General features: G+C 41.1%; 1 protein-coding gene across 1 annotated transcript in view; it reads left to right on the top strand.

Moving 5' to 3' along the window:
• LOC112053757 (cytoplasmic polyadenylation element-binding protein 2) overlaps positions 1 to 22,384 on the top strand; it is a 71,839-nt gene extending 49,455 nt beyond the window's left edge. Inside the window, exons 3-10 of the mRNA XM_052890441.1 lie at positions 11,208 to 11,327; positions 12,149 to 12,277; positions 13,300 to 13,412; positions 15,745 to 15,955; positions 17,752 to 17,837; positions 18,830 to 18,931; positions 21,132 to 21,236; positions 22,261 to 22,384. Of these exons, the coding sequence (XP_052746401.1) occupies positions 11,208 to 11,327; positions 12,149 to 12,277; positions 13,300 to 13,412; positions 15,745 to 15,955; positions 17,752 to 17,837; positions 18,830 to 18,931; positions 21,132 to 21,236; positions 22,261 to 22,377 (983 nt within the window). The 3' untranslated portion in view covers positions 22,378 to 22,384. The remainder of the gene's footprint in view (positions 1 to 11,207; positions 11,328 to 12,148; positions 12,278 to 13,299; positions 13,413 to 15,744; positions 15,956 to 17,751; positions 17,838 to 18,829; positions 18,932 to 21,131; positions 21,237 to 22,260) is intronic.
• Positions 22,385 to 22,585: the final 201 nt, after the last annotated feature.

Below are 22,585 nucleotides of genomic sequence, written 5' to 3'. Positions count from 1 at the left end.
GAAATATCATTCTATTGATTTTCACACCGTCTGACCTAGTGGCAGCATCATAATTCATCTTAATGGCTCTATTGCCGTCTTTGGTCCAGTTAGTATTAGCTTATAGCAGAAGACCTGGGTTTGATGCCCAGTTTGAGTCAATGTACGAATTTATACATACAATTTTTAGTGTCTGTCTGTCTGTAATTATAAATTAACAGCTTTTTAACTTTAACTAAACAAGTTGAGAGGACGCGAGTTGTTCCAAAATTGTTACTAACCAGCTGTTTTTTAACTGTGGCTTAAATTAATAGTTATACAACTTAACAGCCACAATGTCCTACAAATTGTGTGGTACATTATCTCGTTCCTACGCCCAGGAATTTGTATTACCTAGTTACCCAGTTAGCTACCCGAATCAAACATTTTCGTAAATAAAAAAGTTGTGCGTCTCATCAAGATGAAGCTACGCACGAAAAATTATTTAGTAATCAATAGGGATGATTGCAGTTTTTTTTTAATTGTATATTAAATTAAGAGTATACTAATAGTAAAGCAATTTTGTAAAAGTAACAGGGTATCTGCGACCATTACTATCGGAGCTACAGGGATTTAAAGAGACTGCCACGGATCCCTGAAAAACGCCCCATACAAAATGGTACGAATTAATGACGTCGTAGGTACATAATTATCGTTAGATTTGTATGGGCGTTCAAACAAAAATACTAGGTAATATATTCGTTATTTGTGCGTTTATATTTATAGTTCATGTATTAAAAAATGTCACATTTAATGTAAGGAAGCTAAAACTGTATGAATTTTCATCTAATTACGGTAAAAGATTTTTAATAGATTTTGAAATTTTATAATCTTATTTATTTTGCAAATATCCAGACAATCTTTGTTTTTATGTATTAATTAGTTAACATTGACCTTATTTATACCGTATCATAAAAATCAATATATTCAAACCTAGTCATCATCTCCATTGTAAAAATGCTCCTCAGAATCTGTACTAATATAGATTGTACGTCAAATATACCCCTCCCCTCCATTTCTGCGCCATTTATGTCGTCAGTACGTCGTGAGGTCGTGAGTTGTAAAGTAAATAGTTATCAATTCAATCTAACTCAACCTTGCCTTGTATTCGGCATTCTCTGTTTATTTACACCGCGCATGTGACCTTCAGACTGGTAAATATAGGTATATTGTGTAAAAATATATGTAACTGCCAACCAGTAGCTAATTGTATGCATAACAAAGATTTTATACTAATAGATTCGAGTACCATACTCGAAGCCGTGATAGCCCAGTGGATATGACCTCTGCCTTCGATTCCGAAAGGGCATGCACTTCCAACTTTTCAGTTGTGTCCTATAAAAGACCATTACAACATAAGGAGAATATCAATGTAAATAAATCACATATTTTCTAACATTCATCCACTGTAAATCACATATATAGCACCTTTCGTCGTCATCAACCCATATTCGGCTCACTGCTGAGCTCGAGTCTTCTCTCAGAATGAGAGGGGTAAGGCCAATAGTCCACCACGCTGGCCCAATGCGGATTGGTAGACTTCACACACGCAGAGAATTAAGATAATTCTCTGGTATGCAGGTTTCCTCACGATGTTTTCCTTCACCGATTGAGACACGTGATATTAATTTTCTTAAAATGCACACAACTGAAAAGTTGGAGGTGCATGCCCCGGGCCGGATTCGAACCCACACCCTCCGGAATCGGAGGCAGAGGTCATATCCACTGGGCTATCACGGCTCGTGATAGAACCTTTGCATAGAACATATTTTCTAACATTCATCTTTTTATGACACGTTAGTACGTCTGTCAGGTTGTGAAAAAGAAGAAGTGACGTTTAAGTCCAAACTACCAAAGAGGCGACTATAGTCCATTTTAAGAAATTAAATATCACTCAAACGGTAAAGGAAAACATAGTGAGGAAACCTGCATACCAGAGAATTTTCTCAATTCTCTGCGTGTGTGAAGTCTGCCAATCCGCATTGGGCCAGCGTGGTGGACTGTTGGCCTAACCCTTTTCATTCAGAGAGGAAAAAAAGTCATTGTACTCTGTGCATGGCCTACTAGATTTATTTTATTGAATAAAATAGGATGCAAGGTTGACGACCTTTGCCTCTCTAGACAAATATTAAAAAAAACCGACTTCGCTACTAATTATAAAAATATTTTAAAGTTAAAATCTTCAATACGTGCTGGACGTCTTAGGGTGATAATATTTAATTCTTAAATAATAACTATCAAATAACAGACTTGATAGCCCAGTGGAAATGACCTCTATCTTCGATAAGGAGGGCGTAGATTCGAATCCGGTCCGGAGTATGCACCCCCATCTAATCAGTTATTGCATTTTGGCTGGTGGGAGACTTCGGCTGTGGCTAGTTACCATCCTACCGGCAAAGACGTACGTATGAGCGATTTAGCGTTCCGGTACGATGTCGTGTAGAAATCGAAAGTAGTGTGGATTTTCATCCTCCTCCTAACAAGTTAGCCCGCTTCCATCTTAGACTGCATCATCACTTACCATCACATGAGATTGTAGTCGAGGGCTATCTTGTAAAAAAAAAAACATTTACCAATGAAAGTAGCCACAAACAAAAATGTCATTAAACTCTGTGCAAAGAGTAAAATAATATGCGGTGCATGGCCTACTGAATTTTTTATTAAACAAAATATGCAAGGTTCACGACCTTTGCCTAGATAGTTAATTAATAAAAATATTGAATATTTTTTTTTAAATAACCGACTTCACTAGCGAAAAATAACTAGTGATTTTTTTAAAATGAAAATAAATTTTATTCGTTTTAACATTACATTATCCATGTAAAAAATGTCATCCGGTGCTTACTGATGGATATCATACAGATATATAATATACAGTTCGTTTCATGTTGGATGGTGCGGGTGACAGTTCATTTCACTCTTTAAAGTTTGCAGTGATTCACGATAATAATACGTATTATGAACGTCATACAGGCGACTGTCACCTTTCCCATGCTATCTGAAAAACACCTAAATAGGTTGATGATATTAAAGAGCATTAGTGAATAGGCAAGCTCGACCAATCGGGCATTTAAAAAAGCAACTTTAAGACAGGACAACGTCTGTCATCTAGCGATGTAAATATAAATATCACCGGCGTCCATTTTTAAAATAGAAAGACAATGGTTATTTTTGTGGACACATTTCAGTATCACTGTATGCTTGTTATACGTTGGCCGTGTAAAATATCAATTAAAAAAAAGTCAGCCCATAGACAATTATTGTTTGTTGTAGAAACATAAAAAGTAAAATTTTTGTTTTGTTTATTAATAAGCAATGTATTTGATTAAATACAATTTAATTTATTAAAATGAAAATATAAAATTAAATAGTTATTGGTTAAAAATTGTTATAACTATAAAAACTTTTTTTAAATTTGTACACAAATTATGTGCATGTTAGTGATATATGAATTTTCGTTATATTAATTAGAGACAATGTTAAATAAAATTTAATTTAATAATAAATATAAATAAGTAAAATATTTTTTTTATATAATAACTGAAAACTTTTTTTTATAATTTGTGACGGTGCAGTGTGAAATAAAAAAAAAAGAAATTCAAATAAGTAAAAACAAATTTGGAACGCGCGCCTCAATTTTTTTCATTCGCGAGGTCCTGTGACGCGAGGCGCTCGCGTGTCGATATAAATCGGAATTTCGGAAAATATTCGTGCAAGGGAATATTTTTTGTTAAATTAATTAATTTTTTTAACAATTTTAAAATGTCGGTGCATACGATCCCTTTGATTACTTCTTTCATCCGAGGTCCGAGATTCCCGTACAGAAAGAGTAAGTAATAGATTTTAATAAATTATTTTTTCTCTTGTAGGAATATTATATTGTTTTTGACGGCCTCCGTGGCGCAGTGGTATGCGCGGTGGATTTACAAGACGGAGGTCCTTGCTGGGCAGGTTGAGATTTTCTTAATTTGTCTAGGTCTGGCTGGTGGGAGGCTTTGGCCGTGGCTAGTTACCACCCTGCCGGCAAAAACGTACCGCCAAGCGATTTAGCGTTCCGGTACAATGTCGTGTAGAAACCGAAAGGGGTGTGGATTTTCATTCTCCTCCTAACAAGTTAGCCCGCTTCCATCTTAGACTGCATCATCACTTACCATCAGGTGAGATTGTAGTCAGTTGTAAAGAATAAAAAAAAAAAAATATTCTTGTCGTAATTAAAAATAAATAATCATTTAAAATCTATAAAAATGACCAAGAAAGGTGTAAGGAAAATATTATCATATATATTACAAAATGTAAGTACCGTGCTTCCTATATAGAAGTACTAGCGGACCCGCGATTTTGTCCGCCCTTAGACCTCTTTAATCCGGCCCTCTTGCAAAATCCGTTCAGTGGACATCTACTACCTTTGAACTACCTCCCTGCCAAATTTTAACTTTCTACGTCAAGCGGTTTTCGAGATAACGTGATTAATGACCTTTCGCATTTATATATTAAGATACTAGCAAAAGCCGCGCGCGTGGTTCTCGTTCCCGTAGGAATACGGGGATAATATATAGCCTATAGCACTCGGGGATAGTGTAGCTTCCCAAGAGTGAAAGAATTTTAAAATTGTAGAATTTTAAAATTCTACAATTTTAAAATTCTACAATTTTAAAATTTTAAAATTTAATAAATAAATAATTGTAAACAGTAGTTTCGGATACCCGATGATAGTCCACCTCTGCTTGCAATTCGTAGGGCGTAGGTTCGAATCCGGTCCGGAGCATGCACCTGCAACTTTTCAGTTGTGTGCATTTTAAGAAATCACTAACCACCCATATTCGGCTCACTGTTGAGCACGAGCCTCCTCTCAGCATGAGAGAGGTTAGGCCTCCACCACGCTGGACAAATGCGGATTGGCAGACTTCACACACGCAGAGAATTAAGAAAATTCTCAGTATGCAGGTTTCCTCACGATGTTTTCCTTCGCAGTTTGAGACACGTGATATTTAATTTCTTAAAATCCACACAACTGAAAAGTTGGAGGTGCATGCCCCGGACCGGATTCAAACTACACACTCCGGAATCGGAGGCAGAGGTCATAACCACTGGGCTATCACGGCTCCATGTTTTAATTGTAATGGTAAACTTTTATCATTAAGTATTCCTTACGAGAATTTGACTGTGTTTACTTATTTTGCGTGACCAACTAGATGTGGTTCATTGACCCGCGACCATTTTTTTACGTTCACCCTAAATGGAGTGTAAAACGTAATACTTTTTTACATTATAACTACTCGTATCTAGTTTGTTGAGCTCATAATCGCCCCTGTTAACCCGTGCGCTAATTTTTAACCCTCAACTGAATGTGGGGTGGTTTAAAACAAAATAACTGACTGACGGACAATAGGGATGATGACATTTTTTAAAATTGTAAATAAATTAAGAGTATGCTAATAGTACAGCAATTTTGTAAAAGTAACAAGATATCTGCGATCATTACTTTCGGAGCTACAGGGATTTAAAGGGTCAGATTTGCTGCACTGCCGCGAATCCCTGAAAAACGCCCCGTATAAAATGATACGAATTAGTGACGTCTTGGCTCGCTGATCGTTAGATTTGTAAAGGCGTTCTTTTTTTTATTCTTTACAAGTTAGCCCTTGACTACAATCTCACCTGATGGTAAGTGATGATGCAGTCTAAGATGGAATCGGTCTAACTTGTTAGGAGGAGGATGAAAATCCACACTCCTTTCGGTTTCTACACGACATCGTACCGGAACGCTAAATCGCTTGGCGGTACGTCTTTGTCGGTAGGGTGGTAACTAGCCACGGCCTAAGCCTCCCACCAGCCAGACCGGGACCAATTAAGAAAACCTCAATCGGCCCAGCCGGGGATGGAACCCAGGACCTCCGTCTTGTAAATCCACCGCGCATACCACTGCGCCACGGAGGTCGTCAATATGAGATACGTCCGTTTATTCAATAAATTACGCATATTTCGAGACTCTCAAGGGAATCATAATTTAAAGGTATTTCCCGTTGACCTAGACCCAAACGATGTTATCGTTAAATACCACAAATACAAGAAAAAATATCAAAAATATATATTTGAAATTAAATCTCAAAAAAAGGTCTGAAATTCGTGAAAAGCTCGGCAAAAACTGCGCAACTTTATTCCTGAACTTTATAATGATTTAATGTACGGAACTCTCGGTGGGCGAGTACGACTCGCACTTATCCGGTTTTTTCTTTTAAGGGAACCCTAAAAATTTTCGCCTGTGTACTAATCTAATCTATACCAATATTATAAACGCGCCAATCTGAAGAACTACTGGTCCTATTTGAAAAATTCTTTCAGTGTTAGATAGCCCATTTATCGAGGAAGGCTATAGGCTATATATTATCCCCATATTCTTACGGGAACGGGAACCACGCGGGTGAAACCGCGCGGCGTCAGCTAGTTACTTTATAAATATAAGTATTACACTATAAAAGATTTGATGTTAAGATTGATAGATCAGCTCTCGCTTGCTGCAGATTTTCCACAGTTTTCCTTAGCAATTTCCATTTCCATGCGACCCCTGGTAACCTATGACCCTGCAGGGTCAACACTCTGGGTTTATGTAAACCAGACGGGTAATGTGCAGTTGTAAAAACTGAAACATTGCAGACCTTGGGAAAATATTATTTTGTATTTCAGGATCTTTTGAAGTTTTTGAATTAATTTTGTAAGTATAATTGAATTATTAATTGATTATGAAACACGGCTAAAACTCACGTGATATTAGGTCGGAGTATGCCCGACTAGTTTCGAATCCATACGGGGCCCTTAGTCATGAGCTGGTTCTTGCAACGCGGCACGCTCCAAACTGAGTTTTAGCCATGTTTCATAATCAATTAATATATCACTCACGATAGTTTAAATTCTAAAATATAAGTGAATTTTTAGGAAGTCTGTAGTGACCCTTCTATTTTTAACCCCTAACGCAAAAAGAGGGATGTTATAACTTTGACGTGTTTGTCTGTCTGTGGCAACATAGCTCCTGAACAGATGAAACTATTTAAATTTTTTGTATGAGTATTTTGGGGGTTGAAAGTGGGGAAGAACAACCGAATGTCTGCAAATATACTCTCAAATGAAAGCGCACTGAAAGAGAATATTGATGACTTGATCGAGAGTGTAATTAATAATTTTATGACCTACGGGGTTAATGTCTTCATTTTCGCAACATGAAGAATCTGAAGTATATGACCTTCTTCGTAGTATGAACTCAAATTGTGGGAAGTTTCAGTTGAATTCTTCCAGTAGTTATTGGTCTGTGCGTAACATATCGGATTCGATCACTCATATACTTCTAGCATAGCTCGCTCCATCCCCCGCTGAGTGACTCAGCCACCTTATAAGGTTCATAGTTAGAGAACCAGTATAAAACCAATTATTACCACATTGATTTGCATCATATTGATTGCATCAGTCTTGGCAATACGCACTCACTTAGCTCCAAATATTATCGGATTGAGTTTTTCTATGCATTTCTTCATATCTGATTCGATCACACATATTAAAATAGTTCTCTTCAGCGCCCACTTTTGATTCTAATCCTTCTAAGTTCTTCATAATTAACGACGTAGTAAAAAAACAATAAGAGTTTTGACCACGTAGAGATATTTCGAGCACAGTTCGCTCCGTCGCCCCCTGTGTTGACTCTTAGCCTTCTTATGAGGCCCATAGTTAGCGAACAAGTAAAAACAATTATTACCAGTTCAGTATCAGTTTTGGCAATACAAACTGACTGACTGAGTGACTGCGCTTAGCTCCAAATATTATCACTTGGTCTATTGTAAGTCAGTAACTTTGGTTCTTTAGCTAATTTCCTCATTTCTGATTCGATCACTCAGATCCTCTTAGCATAGCTCGCTCCATCGCCCGCTGTGTGGACTCTGAACCTTCTTTAAGACGACGTAAAAACAAACAATTATTACCACATTGATTGCATCAGTTTTGGCAATACGCACTGACTGACTGACTGTGCTTAACTTCAAATATTATCGCTTGGTCTATTGTAAGTCAGTTACTTTGGGTCTTTTGCTAATTTACCCGCTATGTGGATTCTGAGCTTTCTTATGAGGCCTTTAGCTAGCGACGAAGAAAAAAATTATATATTAGCACATTGATTGCATCATCTTAAGCAATACGCACTGTCTGACTGCGTTTAGCTCCAAAATATTATAGTGTTGATCTGTGCTAAGTCAGTAACTTTGGTTCTTTTGCTAATTTCCTCATTTCTGATTCGATCACTCAGATACTCTTAGCATAGCTCGCTCTATCGTTCCCTGTGTGGACTCTGAACCTTCTTTAAGACTACATAAAAACAAACAATTATTACCACATTGATTGCATCAGTTTTGGCAATACGCATTGACTGACTGACTGCGTTTAGCTCCAAATATTATCGCTTGGTCTATTAATGGTGCCAGAGTCAACGACATTTTGTGTTGGAGTGGAGCCAAGCGAGCAAGTGGGCCGGGCAGTGAGATATATGTCCACGCTCGAGACGAGTGGGCAGTTTCCTGCTTGTAAGGTTGCCCAGCTGTGGGATGACGTCATAGTAATCTTACCATCTTAATAACCAGACACATTAAACGTATTTACCTGAAGTGTCCACATATCTCTATAGCGGACGCCCCATCGTTTTATCCGCATCGCATAGATGAAGTTTCTTTAGGACTATGGGGATAAAAGAATTATATTACTCGCTTATAATATAGCTTTATACTGGTTAATAGTTTTTAAAATCGGCTCAGCAGCTTAGGCGTGAAAGCGTAACAAACTTAGTATTTACATATTTACTAGCGGACGACCCACGGTTTTACCCGCGTAGTTTCCGTTTCCGTTGGAATACGGGCATAAAATAAATTTCATGTTACTTGCTGATAATGTAGCTTTATATTGATGTACGAAATGTTTTAATCTGCGTAGCAGTTTAGGTGTAAAAGCCAAACAAACACGCACATTACCTGGAGTGTCACGCATGTTTTTTACTAGCGGACGCCTCGCTGTTTCACCCGAGTAGTTCCCGTTATTGTGTGATTATAAGAATAAAATAAAGACTCGTAAATAATGTAGCTTTTCATTAGTGTAAGAATTTAAAAAATCGTGCTCTAAACATTGACCACATAATTAAAGGACGCACAATTTACTTAAAACTGGTTAATTTTGCTTTGACAGTTTTAGAATTATTGATAAAAGAAAAATATATCTAAAGGCCTTTAAATGTAGTCCAATATTCAATAAAATCCCAAACTCAGCAATGCGACTACTTGAGTTGAGCGCCTTGAGTGTTTTTGGTCGCTAATTGTGCATCCAGAGACGAATAACTTAGCATTCCATGGATTCACCGTGCGGGTGCCGGGTCCATCGCGTGGTAGAGAGAAAAACTCCTAACAGTGTCCCGGACTTGTGACTACAGGATGTAGGGTTAAGGAATTCCTTGACGATCGATCAACACTCCCCGTTCTCTGCTTGTGTTGTTCTCCTTGCCTAGCCAATTCTGGTAAGATCCTATTAGAGCAGCTTTGGATACTCGTTCTAATAGGAGATCGATGGTGTAAGTACACCCAACCCTACGATACATTTTTGTACTTTTCGACGTTAGTATTATGCAATGGTGGATAATGTAAGTCTTAAAGGATAATTAGTTCTATGAGGGTTCCAGTGTTAATACCGCAGCGTATTTTTGCTTCATTGCGTATCAGAGTATTTTTTATTCAGCGTATATTGAACTAGGCTGTCAAGGTTGGCTCGTTGCTCGTAGCTTGTCCGCGGGGCCACGGCTTTGCGCATGCGGCATTTGTGTGCAATGCGACCGAGAGTCGTGGCTCTGCTTTTTGGGGTATTGTCTATAATCTATTTTTAGCAGACTCGGAAGTGTAGGGCTGTGTGTAGGGTTCAAGACATCTTTGACAGTTCAACCGCGTGGTCCCTGTTACGTACATTAATAATATTTATAGTCTGTGTAATTGTCAATGTCAATGTTATGTTACTTGTCTGTCTAATTGTCTTGTCTATTGTCTACTGTCATGTCCTAAAGTCTGTACACGTACCTATCCTATTAAATAATATAATCGTCAAGCATCCGTAATCTTATTTACCATTACAAACGTTACAGTCCCCGTAGCCAAGGAACATATTTACAGCCTTCGATAAATGGGCTATCTAACACTGATAGAATTTTTCAAGTTCCTGAGATTAGCGCGTTCAAACAAACTCTTCTATCAACATTTCGACTAATTATTATCACCACTATTGAATTAATATTATTTCCTGACGTTTCGAAAGTGCCCGTAAACTAAGCCTAATTGAAATAAATGAACTTTGAAATAATTGAAATATATGTAATAATTGAATAATTTGAATAATAAAATAATTGAAATAAATGACTTTGGCTTAAATAATATTTTGTCAGTGAGCCCAAAGACATGCAGATTGTAGACACGGTGACCTTGTGTACAACACTGCAGACGGCTTTGATAAATTGGCTTACAGCGAAAAGCATGATAGTCTTAGAGAGACACGTCTTCCACCTGGTTATGTCTGTGTTACGCTAAGCCACGAAGCCCTAGCAGCGTTCTGTGACCTTAAATAGCGGCCTAGTGGCGCGGCGCGTCAAATCTGATAATTGTGCATATTGGGGCCTTAGGAATACTGTATACTGCCTTAGTATTACTATAGTAGGGGAGCCCAGCATGCTAAGTTTGCAGTTACTACAGCGTCATTGGAATCGATTAGATTTGGTAAATTAGATGATATAAGGAATGTGTCCCGTCTCGTCCATTGCCACTTCAATTTTGCGACTAGTTGAGCTACGTCGGTGACTTTGGTTCTTCTACGGATCTTCCTGATTGATTGATTGATTGATTCGATCACGCAGGACACTCCTCGCATAGCTCGGTCCATCGCCCGCGGTATGACTCTGAGTCTTCTTATGAGGCCCATAGTTAGCGACCAAGTCTCATTTATTGGCAAAGCGCACTGTTAGAAGACAGTAACAGACAGAGGACAGTGTTTGGGACGGTACAGACATGTTTTTCCTTAATTCCATGAAAAACACTTCGGATCGTTGACTTTTCGATCCTGGTTGAGAAACTCTACCGTATTTCTTTGTATGTATGTTCTTTGATGTATTTATCGTCGTGTTTCTTTTGCAGGCAAGTCGCCGTTCTTCCCCGGCGTGGAGGAGGCGGGCGTGGCCAGCGCGGCGGGCGCCGGCTCGCCGTCGGGCCCCGCCGATCAGACGCAGGACGTCGTCTCCCGGCTCAGCGCTGCCGGTGAGTCGCTCTCGCTTGTCTGTGTGACATGACAGTGACAGGCACGTGGTGGAGGCGGGCGTGGCCAGCGCGGCGGGCGCCTGCTCGCCGTCGGGCCCCGCCGACCAGATCAGACCAGACCAGAGCCGCGAAAAGACGCAGGACGTCGTCGCCCGGCTCAGCGCTGTCGATGATTGCTCTCGCTGTCTGTGACATGAGTGACAGGCACGTGAAGGAGGCGGGCGTGGCCAGTTGGCAACCATTTGTCTATGAGCCTATGACTATAATTTTTGGCCCCCAAAAATTACTCTTGTCCGATCTGAAGAGTATGGTTTTGCTGGTGCTTGTCAGTTAAGTCCTTAAGGGAACCGCAGCTGCAGGTTTGTGGGGTTTGTAAAATTTTAAGTGTATTAATCCTGACACATCAGCGACTGTGCTTGAAACTTGGAATCTGTGTCCGGAGAACATAAGAAATCGGGGATCTTGTTTTTTGGCTCACGGCAGTGTCTGGACATGCTCTGCAAATTGTGGGGATGTTATGGACGATGGTTGTCCACGGTGAACGCCCATCATGTCATTGGTGGGTATTTCAATGCTAAGAGTCTATATACCTTTTCTTTATTATTTACAAGTAACTGACTACTATTTCACTAGATGGTAACTGATGCAATCTAAGATGGAAGCGGACTAAGTTGTGTTAGGAGGAAGATGAAAATCCTTTCGGTTTCTACACGACATAGTACCTGAAGGCTAAATCGCTTGGTACGTCTTTGTCGGTAGGATGGTCTACCCTTCCCAGCAGCCAAAATCTACCTATTAACACTCGTTTTTGTCAATTCCAGGGCTGTCAATGTGCGTGAGCGCGCTAGGGTCGCCGGCGCGTTCGTCGCCCGTGTCTGCGGGCTCGGAGCACGGCGAGCGGTTCAGTCGGAAGGTGTTCGTCGGTGGACTGCCTCCAGACATCGACGAAGGTAACCGTCGTCTTGGGTTACCCTTTGTTTCCCTTTGGTATTCAGGGGGTATGTTCAACTTCTAACGTCGCTATGGGCCTCATAAGAGGGCTCAGAGTCACACAGCGGGCGATGGAACGAGTTAGGAGTATCTCTGCGTGATCGAATTAGAAATGAAGAGATCCGCAAAGTCACTGACATAGCTCAACGAGTTGCGAAGCTGATAGGCACATAGTTCGAAGAGCCGATGGATGTTGGGGTCCCAAGGTGCTGGAATGGCGACCCCGCATTAGAAAGCGCAGTGTTGGCCGACCCCCCACCAGGTGGACTGACGACATCACGCGAGTCGCAGGGATTCGCTGGATGCAGGCGGCTCAGTATCGTGATGTTTGGAAGTCCCTACAAAAGGGCTATGTCCTGCAGTGGACTCCATCGGCTGATATGTTGATGATTCAACTTCTTGGAAAGGGAGAAACGTTATGTGACACTTTTCCATTAAACGATTGGTTTCAAAACAAGAACCGTGACATGTGTGACATGAATAACCGTGTTAGATGATCGCACAAACGATAAATCACTGTTATTTGAATCATGTTTTGAATTTTACACCTACATACATAATGTCCATACTTCCCTTCCCTTCTCTAGGAGCTGTCGTCTCTAGTTCTGAGATAAGTGGCCTAAATGGACGTCCACTGCATGACAAACAAAGATCCTGAGCCACCTGCATCCAGCGAATCCCTGCGACTCTATTGCTGTCGTCAGTCCACCTGGTGGGGAGTCGACCAGCACTTTTCTTTCTAGTACGGGGTCGCCATTTCAACACCTTATAATATAATGTCCATACTGGCCCCTTCTTTAGCAGCTATCGTCTCTAATTTTGACATAAGAGGCGGGATAGGCAGACGAGAGAAAAGGACGAACAAGTCCGGGACGCTTACAACGTTGTCTAGTTGTCGGATATGCTCGCAAAAGCATCTCATTATGTACATTGAGAATTTTAACCCACATGCTAATAATTTTGTTGTAATGTTCAATTGCAGATGAAATCACCTCATCCTTCAGGCGGTTTGGGCCGCTGGTGGTGGACTGGCCACACAAAGCCGAGAGCAAGAGTTACTTTCCGCCCAAGGGATACGCTTTTCTGCTATTCCAAGTGAGTTATTGACAAGTATTGTTTGGACCTTGACGTTTCTAGTAGGAGAACTTTAGAAAACCCGACGTCAGTGTTTCAAGGCAAGAAAAAATAATCATCTTCTAGGCAAGCGCGCTCAAAATTATACGTCATCGTTGCTTTCCACCAGGCATGATTGAAGCCTAGCGCATGCCTTAAAATATCCCTTCTATTTTATGGTGGTTTGACGCTTTTAGTGCTTGGGTTTTGGTCTTGACATGCCTAAGTGGTAAGTAAACGCATTAGGAATTACACTGATGTAAGGCATTTTAATAAGTGGCACAAATAAAATAAACATTTTGCTTCATTCTTTCTTGATGACCTTGAATTCTATTTTAGTATGGAGCCAGAGAAATCTCTTTTTGACCTGCCAATTATAAAAGTGTTTCCATTTATAATAAACAAAGAGGTCCAAGTTCGGCTTACAATTTCGAAATGATTTGAAAAAGTAAATGAAAGTTCACGCTTTTCTGCGTTACACACAGGTTGGTGCCGTCTTTTGGTTTGGTTTGGTTAGAGTTAATCAAACTGCGTTACTTCCGACCTCTAGGACATTGGAGCACACATTCGCTACGACTCTCAACCATTGGCGTATCTAGAATTGTTTCCTAGGGTGGACCTGACCCTTTGATACGCCGCTGGGGACAGTCGATACACAATATAGACGTTTACAATGTTTGTGGACGCTGGTCTCTGAAACGGGTTTACTGATTTTATTGATTTTTCTTTGTATTTTTGTATTTTTGCCGTCCATCATAGAATTTTAAATCAGTAGACCAGAATTCTAGGGTGGGCACTGGACCATTATAGGGTCATCATCATCATCATCAGGTGCCCTCTTCAAACTGAAGTTTGGCGGTCAGATGGAGAAAACTTTTCCGATCACTTGACATATTTTTCAGCTGGCTGTAATTACTCTTGGTCCACTCTTTAATATCGTCCACCCATTGACGTCTCTGCTGTCCTCGTGCCCTTTTTCCGACTATCTTGCCTTCTAGGATCAACCTAGGAAACTCGTAGAGGGGTCCTCTTTGCAGATGTCCGAGAAATGCAACTTTCCGCCTCATTATAGTTGTCATAAGCTCGCGTTTGCAGTTTGTCAGTTTTCTCTCCAGCACTGGAGCATTATAGGGTGGGCATGGTGTATTGCATAATGTAATGCAATAAGCATAGGATGGAAGAGATACTGGATCTTAAAAGATGTTATGAAAAACTCGGATATGAAAATTAAAGATAAAAAGAAAATATTTAATACCTGTGTTCTACCAAGCATGACCTACGGATGTCAGACATGGAGTTGCACTAATGAAAACATTAAACCATTAGAAGTTTGTCAACATAGAATGGAAAGAAGTATGCTTAACATAAAATTAAAAGACAAAGTTCGACTAACAAAAATTAGAAAACAAACCAAGATTGTAGATATTAAATACCAAATTAAAAAAACTAAAATGGAAATGGACTGGACATCTAATAAGAAGCAAGACTGAAAAATGGGCCAAAGAAGTAACAGAATGGTGTCCTAGATACAAAAAAAGAAGTAAAGGAGGACCGCATCGTCGTTGGGAACACGACATCAAAAAGGTAGCAGGAATAACTTGGACGCGGAAAGCACGGGATAGATCTTTGTGGAGAATACTTGGGGAGGCCTATGCTGAAAAGCAAGACAATCCAAAAACCGGTGTCTAAAAGAAAAAAAAATAGCATTAATTTACATAAACCTGTTTGTATTGTAATTCATGTGTAGATTTCTCCCTGATCTTTTAATATAACTTATTAATCCAAATTACGCTTGTATGTGTATGTTTTATTTATTAATTATTTTCGAATTATTTTGTTTATTTATTTTTCTTTTGTGTCTTCCCTTAGATGCCGTCTTGTTTTTATGTTTTGCAGGTTTTCATGTATGTATGTGTGTATGTATGTATGTATGTATGTATATATGTATTTCTTTGTATATATGTATGATGTAGTTAAGTATAGTCTGTTTGTATTATTATTATGTATTATTGCATATTATTTATGTATTTAAATTACTTAACTTTTCTTATTTTTTGTGTGTGTTTACCCGAATCGGTGCTTACGTTTTTTTTTCTCTTCCACAGTGGTTGTTTGGAAGAGATCGCTCTTTAGCAAAAAGACCGCCATTTGTACATTAGTTTCTAAGTGTTATTATAAGTTATTGATTATTTTTATTTTTAATGTACAATAAAGTATATTTCTTCTTCTTCTTCTTAAGATGAAATGTAAATTATAAGATTGTTAATAAAGGCTTTATTATTATTTAATAATAATAATAATTGGTGTATTGCAGGACGAGAGCTCGGTGGCGGCGCTGATGGAGGCGTGCATCACGGACGACGACAAGCTGTACCTGTGCGTGTCGTCGCCCACCATCCGCGACAAGCCGGTACAGATCCGCCCCTGGCGGCTGGCGGACGCGGACTTCGTGCTGGACGCCAGCATGCCGCTCGACCCGCGCAAGACGGTGTTCGTGGGCGGAGTGCCGCGCCCTCTCAAGGCTGGTGAGTGCGTCCCCTTAATCACTCCCATTTTCGTAGTGAAAATCGTCATGGACACCCAACAATTAAAATTAGGGAAAATCAAAATCATTATATTGGCAGCACTTACAAAATGGATGCACCAGTTTCTATGACAACTAAATACGTAAAAAAATATTCTTCTCAGTTTCTTTCAGTTTCTTTTTTTTTTTACCAACGACATTTTAACACACAGGAATAGCTAGCAGCTAGCACAAGACGGCATAATTTAATTTAATTTGTCACCTGTATAGCACGTCAAACAACACGACAAACACAGAGTGAGTAATCGTAAGATGTATAGATTAAATGGCTTCACTTCTTTGCGCGATCACCCCTTCTGGTGGTTTTCTGTATTCTGAGATCTGAATCATGAGGCGATTCATGAATTTTTAAATTCCACCTGTACAGGGTAAAAAGGGTTGAAAATTGTAGTCGAGAAAGACTATTCCACAACAATCATACACGTATTTGTTCTTTTAATACGCCCATGGCATTAAATAAATTATGGATAGAATTAACGCAAGTAATCTCGTCACCATCTTACGCCCGAAATTAACAATGTATCTCCAATCTAAGATTGAAATAAATCTTAGATTGTTGCCAATCGCCCGATCGATCTCTAATCTTCGTGCCAATACTAAAACTCTGCAATCTAAATATGTTTTTCTGACGGATCGCAAGCGATCTTTTCCCTCCTTGTCGTTCCGTTCTTAGCACAGTGCTTAATTCAATAATACTTTTTATTCAACGTTTTATAAATGTAACAAATCTTTAAATTAAAAACGGAATACCTACTTGAAATATGTTTTAAGCTAAATATGACTTTACATTTCAAAACACGTAAAAAATTCATTTTATTATCAAATACACACTACACGAAGAACGCACTTTTTTTGACAACTTTTGACAACTTGAACTGACGTTTTTGTAGTTTGAGTACAGAAGTTCGTTTTGTTTACACCGATCTATGGATATGTCAAAATGGTCGGATAGGTTATTGACACGCAAAAATTTACATTTTCATACAGAGGCCATCTCTAATCTGTGATCCGTCCTCCCAATGATAGATTGATTTTTAAGATTGCAAATTCTATACGAGGATAGCTTATTGGCATGCTTTATATAAGAAATGGATTGATTTATCAATTTTAGATGGGAAAAAACGGATTAGGATTGATTATTAATTTCGGGCATTAGACTGCATCGTCATTCAGGTGAGATTGGAGTCCAACAGGGTCATTACTCGTATATAACTCGGCGTACCAAAATCAAACAATCAAAAAATGAAACAATCAGTCACTACATCTATTTTCATCGTATTTTCGGTTTTGCAACCATCTAACACTGTGTTTTTAACGAAATTATAGTCATTTTACCTAAGTTTGTGTTAGCCCATTTATCGAGGAAGGCTATATAATAATAATAATATGCTCCCGACCGATTTTTTCGGTCACGGCGGCTAATCTCATGGTGAGATTAACCATGTACGCAGGAGATATTATAGTGCACAAGTGTATGCGCAAGCACAGGTGCACTCTCTCTTCCCTCACTCTCGAAATCCGATGGGACGGCAGACCGACACGACCGGTGAGAGATCAGGCGCAGGACCGACGGCTTTTACGTGCTCTCCGAGGCACGGGGGTGTACTAACACCGCCAACTTCCCAACTCCAGGCATATATTATCACCGTATTCATACGGCAAAGGGAACTATGCGGGTGAAACCGTCAGCTAGTCTGCTGTATGCGCTGTCTGACACCAATAAATGTTGTATTTCAGTGGAGCTGGCGATGATAATGGACCGGCTGTACGGCGGCGTGTGTTACGCCGGCATCGACACCGACCCGGAGCTCAAGTACCCCAAGGTGAGCCTTCTACTTTGAGGACAACACTATCTTTTCATCATCATCATATCAGCCGATGGACGTCCACTGTAGGACCTCTTGTAGAGACTTCCAAACATCACCCTCCTGCCCCTGTAGCTAAGTGGCACGTCGATTCTCTTTCTACGAACGCAAACGCTTCGAAAACTAGACAAATGTATGGGAATGACAAATCTTGATCACGTGACCTGTCGAAAGCTAATGTTTCCCATACTTTTTTCTAGCCTGCATCCAGCAAATCCCTGCGACTCGCTTGATGTCGTCAGTCCTCCTGATGGGGGGTCGACCAACTCTGCGGTTTGTAGCGCGGGGTCGCCGTTTCAACACCTTTGGACTAGTACTTATTACCTATACCTCGAATCTCGTACCTCGGCTAGTTAAGAAGAAAGCTTAGGATAAGTCATAAGAGCCCTAGGAGCCTAGGAAACATCATGTTAAAGGCTGGTGTTCTAGCAATGTGAAACTCCCTTTTAGCGATAACACAAGTTTGAGGATAATTATGGCATTTTGAGGTTATTATTTTCGATGTCATAAGATCTCTGTGGGACATGCGTACAAAATGTCTTTGTTTTCTATAAAAATATAAAGTACCCTTTCACCTTCAGTATTTCCTACTATAGTCTGGCAAGTTGGTTGATAACACTCCCATAATATGCGGGCGACGGGCGGAAAGACTGCGGGTGTGGAATCGTGCGTGCGTGAAGTGATGTACATTAGTCGCGCAACATCGGGAGTGTTAAGAACGAAGTTGCCAAGCTATACCCAGCTACGTGGGTACCTTCAAGTCAAGACTTAAAGCTTATTTCGTCCTTCAGCAAGCGTGATCTACTGCGTCTGTTTTCAATTGTGATGCAGCTTTAAGAGTTACGCGCAGTTCTGTCAATTTACGAGTAGGTGTAGAAGCCTCAGGTGTCAATAAATTGTCTACATTATCTCTGGTTCATGGAATATGACGTTTCTTATCTGTATTTCAGGGTGCGGGCCGCGTGGCGTTCTCCAACCAGCAGTCGTACATAGCGGCCATCTCGGCGCGCTTCGTGCAGCTGCAGCACGGGGACATCGACAAGAGAGTCGAGGTGAGACTGTCTTCTCTTCTCTTGTCTTGTCCTTCCTTCTCTTCAATCAGCAGCCGTACATAGCGGCCATCTCGGCGCGCTTCGTGCAGCTGCAGCACGGGGACATCGACAAGAGAGTCGAGGTGAGACTGTCTTCTCTTCTCTTGTCTTGTCCTTCCTTCTCTTCAATCAGCAGCCGTACATAGCGGCCATCTCGGCGCGCTTCGTGCAGCTGCAGCACGGGGACATCGACAAGAGAGTCGAGGTGAGACTGTCTTCTCTTCTCTTGTCTTGTCCTTCCTTCTCTTCAATCAGCAGCCGTACATAGCGGCCATCTCGGCGCGCTTCGTGCAGCTGCAGCACGGGGACATCGACAAGAGAGTCGAGGTGAGACTGTCTTCTCTTCTCTTGTCTTGTCCTTCCTTCTCTTCAATCAGCAGCCGTACATAGCGGCCATCTCGGCGCGCTTCGTGCAGCTGCAGCACGGGGACATCGACAAGAGAGTCGAGGTGAGACTGTCTTCTCTTCTCTTGTCTTGTCCTTCCTTCTCTTCAATCAGCAGCCGTACATAGCGGCCATCTCGGCGCGCTTCGTGCAGCTGCAGCACGGGGACATCGACAAGAGAGTCGAGGTGAGACAACTGTCTTCTCTTCTCTTGTCCTTCCATCTCTTCAACCAGCAGTTGAACATAGCGGCCATCTCGGCGCGCTTCGTGCAGCTGCAGCACGGGGACATCGACAAGAGAGTCGAGGTGAGACAGACGTCTTCTCTTCTCTTCTTTTGTCCTTTCTTCTCTTCAACCAGCAGTCGTACATAGCGGCCATCTCGGCGCGTTTCGTGCAGCTGCAGCACGGGGACATCGACAAGAGAGTCGAGGTGAGTAGGCTGTCTTCTCTTCTCTTCTCTCGTCCTTTCTTTTCTTTAATTAGCAGCCGTACATAGATGCCTTATCGGCGCGTTTTCAGCACTTGCAACACGGGGACATCGACAACTCGTCTTCTTTTCGCTTCTCTTGTCCTTCCTTCTTTCCGACCAGCTCTCGCACTTAGCGGCCATGTTAGCGCACTTCCTGCGCTGCAGCATGAGCACACATTTGACTAACTTTCGTTTTTCTCTATCAATTAAGCGTAAATAATGTGTTAAGAGTGTGTGTGTGTCTAATAATATAATAGTTCGGCCACAACTCTCTGAATTTGTATTGGTGTTGACTCCACTCCTTATGCCAATATTATGGACTCTACGACGTCATCAGGGGGCATTAGCGTATCTAGGTTTACTTCCTGGGGTGTTCCCACATATTACTGAACAGAGTCGACACTTAATATAAAGATTTCGTTAACAATATTTGTGGACGCAGAACTCTGATAGGACTAGACGTATTTTATTATTTTTTCTGTGTATCTAGGGTAGGTATCCGAAAAGGTCTTAATATATTTTTCAAAATCTTTATTGTAGGTTTTTCTTTATTGTAAGTTGTAATGGTTATTATTTGATACTTTAAATAAGAGATGCGCCGAGTAACACTTTTGCCGAGTAACGAGTACCGAGTTTTACTCGGTTCAATTTTTTTTCTACCGAGTACTTGGCCGAGTAACTCGGTTCAATTCCCATTTCGCGCGCGTAAACAAGTATTAATTCAATCCGAAATTGTTTTTTTCAAGTAGGCTTAGTTTACAAACACTTTTGAAACGTCAAGTTTGACTATTTGTAGTGACTCTACCACCAGCTCAGAAGGCGCAGTTTCCTGTTGAGAAGAGCGACGGGAAACTCAACAGTTGCTCTTTTAAATCTTTCATTTTAATTTTATCTAAATTTAATTGAGATATTCAAAGATTTCTTAAATTACTAATAAATACTTTTTGATTAACGCTGTTGTTTTAATTATATGTACCTAAATAATGCTTTTCTTAAACAAGGTATACTCGGCATTCACCGACCGAGCTATTCGGCCGAGTACGAGTATCAAAAAACCCGCCGAGTACGCAGAGTACCGAGTATCAGCCGAGTACTCGGCCCATCTCTACTTTAAATGATATTTTGTGTAAAATTATTAGTATTTCCGCGTCCATCATAGAATTTGAAATCGGTAGCCCAGTGTCCTAGGGTGGGCAATGGACCATTCTATACACCTATGTCAGGGGGTCTGAGTAGGTGCTACGGGCCTCTTACTCAGGCCTAGGGCTCTGTGCAGGTGCTCAATGTGGTGGTGTTTCGGTTGCAGGTGAAGCCCTACGTGCTGGACGACCAGATGTGCGACGAGTGCGCCGGTGCGCGCTGCGGCTCCAAGTTCGCGCCCTTCTTCTGCGCCAACGTCACGTGTCTGCAGGTGCGTGACACTGTCTATGTGGATTTGGGGTTCCGTACACAGAGGGTGAATCGGTACCCAAAGGGTGAATCGGTAGCCAAAGGGTGAATCGGTACCCAAAGGGTGAAACGGTACCCAAAGGGTGATTTGGTACCCAAAGGGTGAATCGTTACCCAAATGGTGAAAAGGTAGCCAAAGGGTGAATTGGTAGCCAAAGGGTGAATTGATAGCCAAAGGGTGAATTGGTACCCAATGGGTGAAACGGTACCCAATGGGTGAATTGATAGCCAAAGGGTGAACTGGTAGCCAAAGCGTTAATCTGTACCCAAAGGGTGAATCGGTACCCAAAGGGTGAATCGGTACCCAAATGGTGAAACGGTACCCAAAGGGAGATTTGGTAGCCAAAAGTTGAATTGGTAGCCAAAGGGTGAATTGATAGCCAAAGTGTGAATTGGTACCCAAAGGGTTAATTGGTACCCAAAAGGTGAATTGGTACCTAAAGGGTGAATTGGTAGCCAAAGGGTGAATTGATAGCCAAAGGGTGAATTGGTACCCAATGGGTGAAACGGTACCCAATGGGTGAATTGATAGCCAAAGGGTGAGTTGGTAGCCAAAGGGTTAATCTGTACCCAAAGGGTGAATCGGTACCCAAAGGGTGAATCGGTACCCAAATGGTGAAACGGTACCCAAAGGGAGATTTGGTAGCCAAAGGTTGAATTGGTAGCCAAAGGGTGAATTGATAGCCAAAGTGTGAATTGGTACCCAAAGGGTTAATTGGTACCCAAAAGGTGAATTGGTACCTAAAGGGTGAATTGGTAGCCAAAGGGTGAATTGATAGCCAAAGGGTGAATTGGTAGCCAAAGGGTGAATTGATAGCCAAAGGGTGAATTGGTAGCCAAAGGGTGAATTGGTAGCCAAAGGGTGAATCGGTAGCCAAAGGGTGAATCGGTAACCAAAGGGTGAATCGGTACCCAAATGGTATATCAGTAGTAGTAGTATTAAGTTTTATTATTATTTTTTTCAGTATTCTGTGTTTCGTTTTCAGTATTACTGCGAACACTGCTGGGCGACGATCCACTCGCGGCCGGGGCGCGAGTTCCACAAGCCGCTGGTGAAGGAGGGCGCCGACCGCCCGCGCGCCGTGCCCTTCCGCTGGTGTTAGAGGGGGCAGGGTAGAGGTGGGGGGGGGGAGTGATAGTGTGTGACGGGCTCGATAGGGGGACAACTCATTTTGAAGCAACTGACTTTTTATATGAGTGTTGCCACTCGTTGAATTTTAATTCTACTAAGAAACAATAAAGGGGACAACTCATTTTGAAGCCACTGACATTTTATATGAGTGTTGCCACTCATAGAATTTTAATTCTATT

This window comes from Bicyclus anynana, chromosome 27 (genome assembly GCF_947172395.1).
Source record: "Bicyclus anynana chromosome 27, ilBicAnyn1.1, whole genome shotgun sequence".
Taxonomy (NCBI): Eukaryota; Metazoa; Arthropoda; class Insecta; order Lepidoptera; family Nymphalidae; genus Bicyclus; species Bicyclus anynana.
The sequence above is the reverse complement of the archived record's forward strand: the minus strand, read 5'-3'. Positions and strand labels throughout refer to the sequence as shown.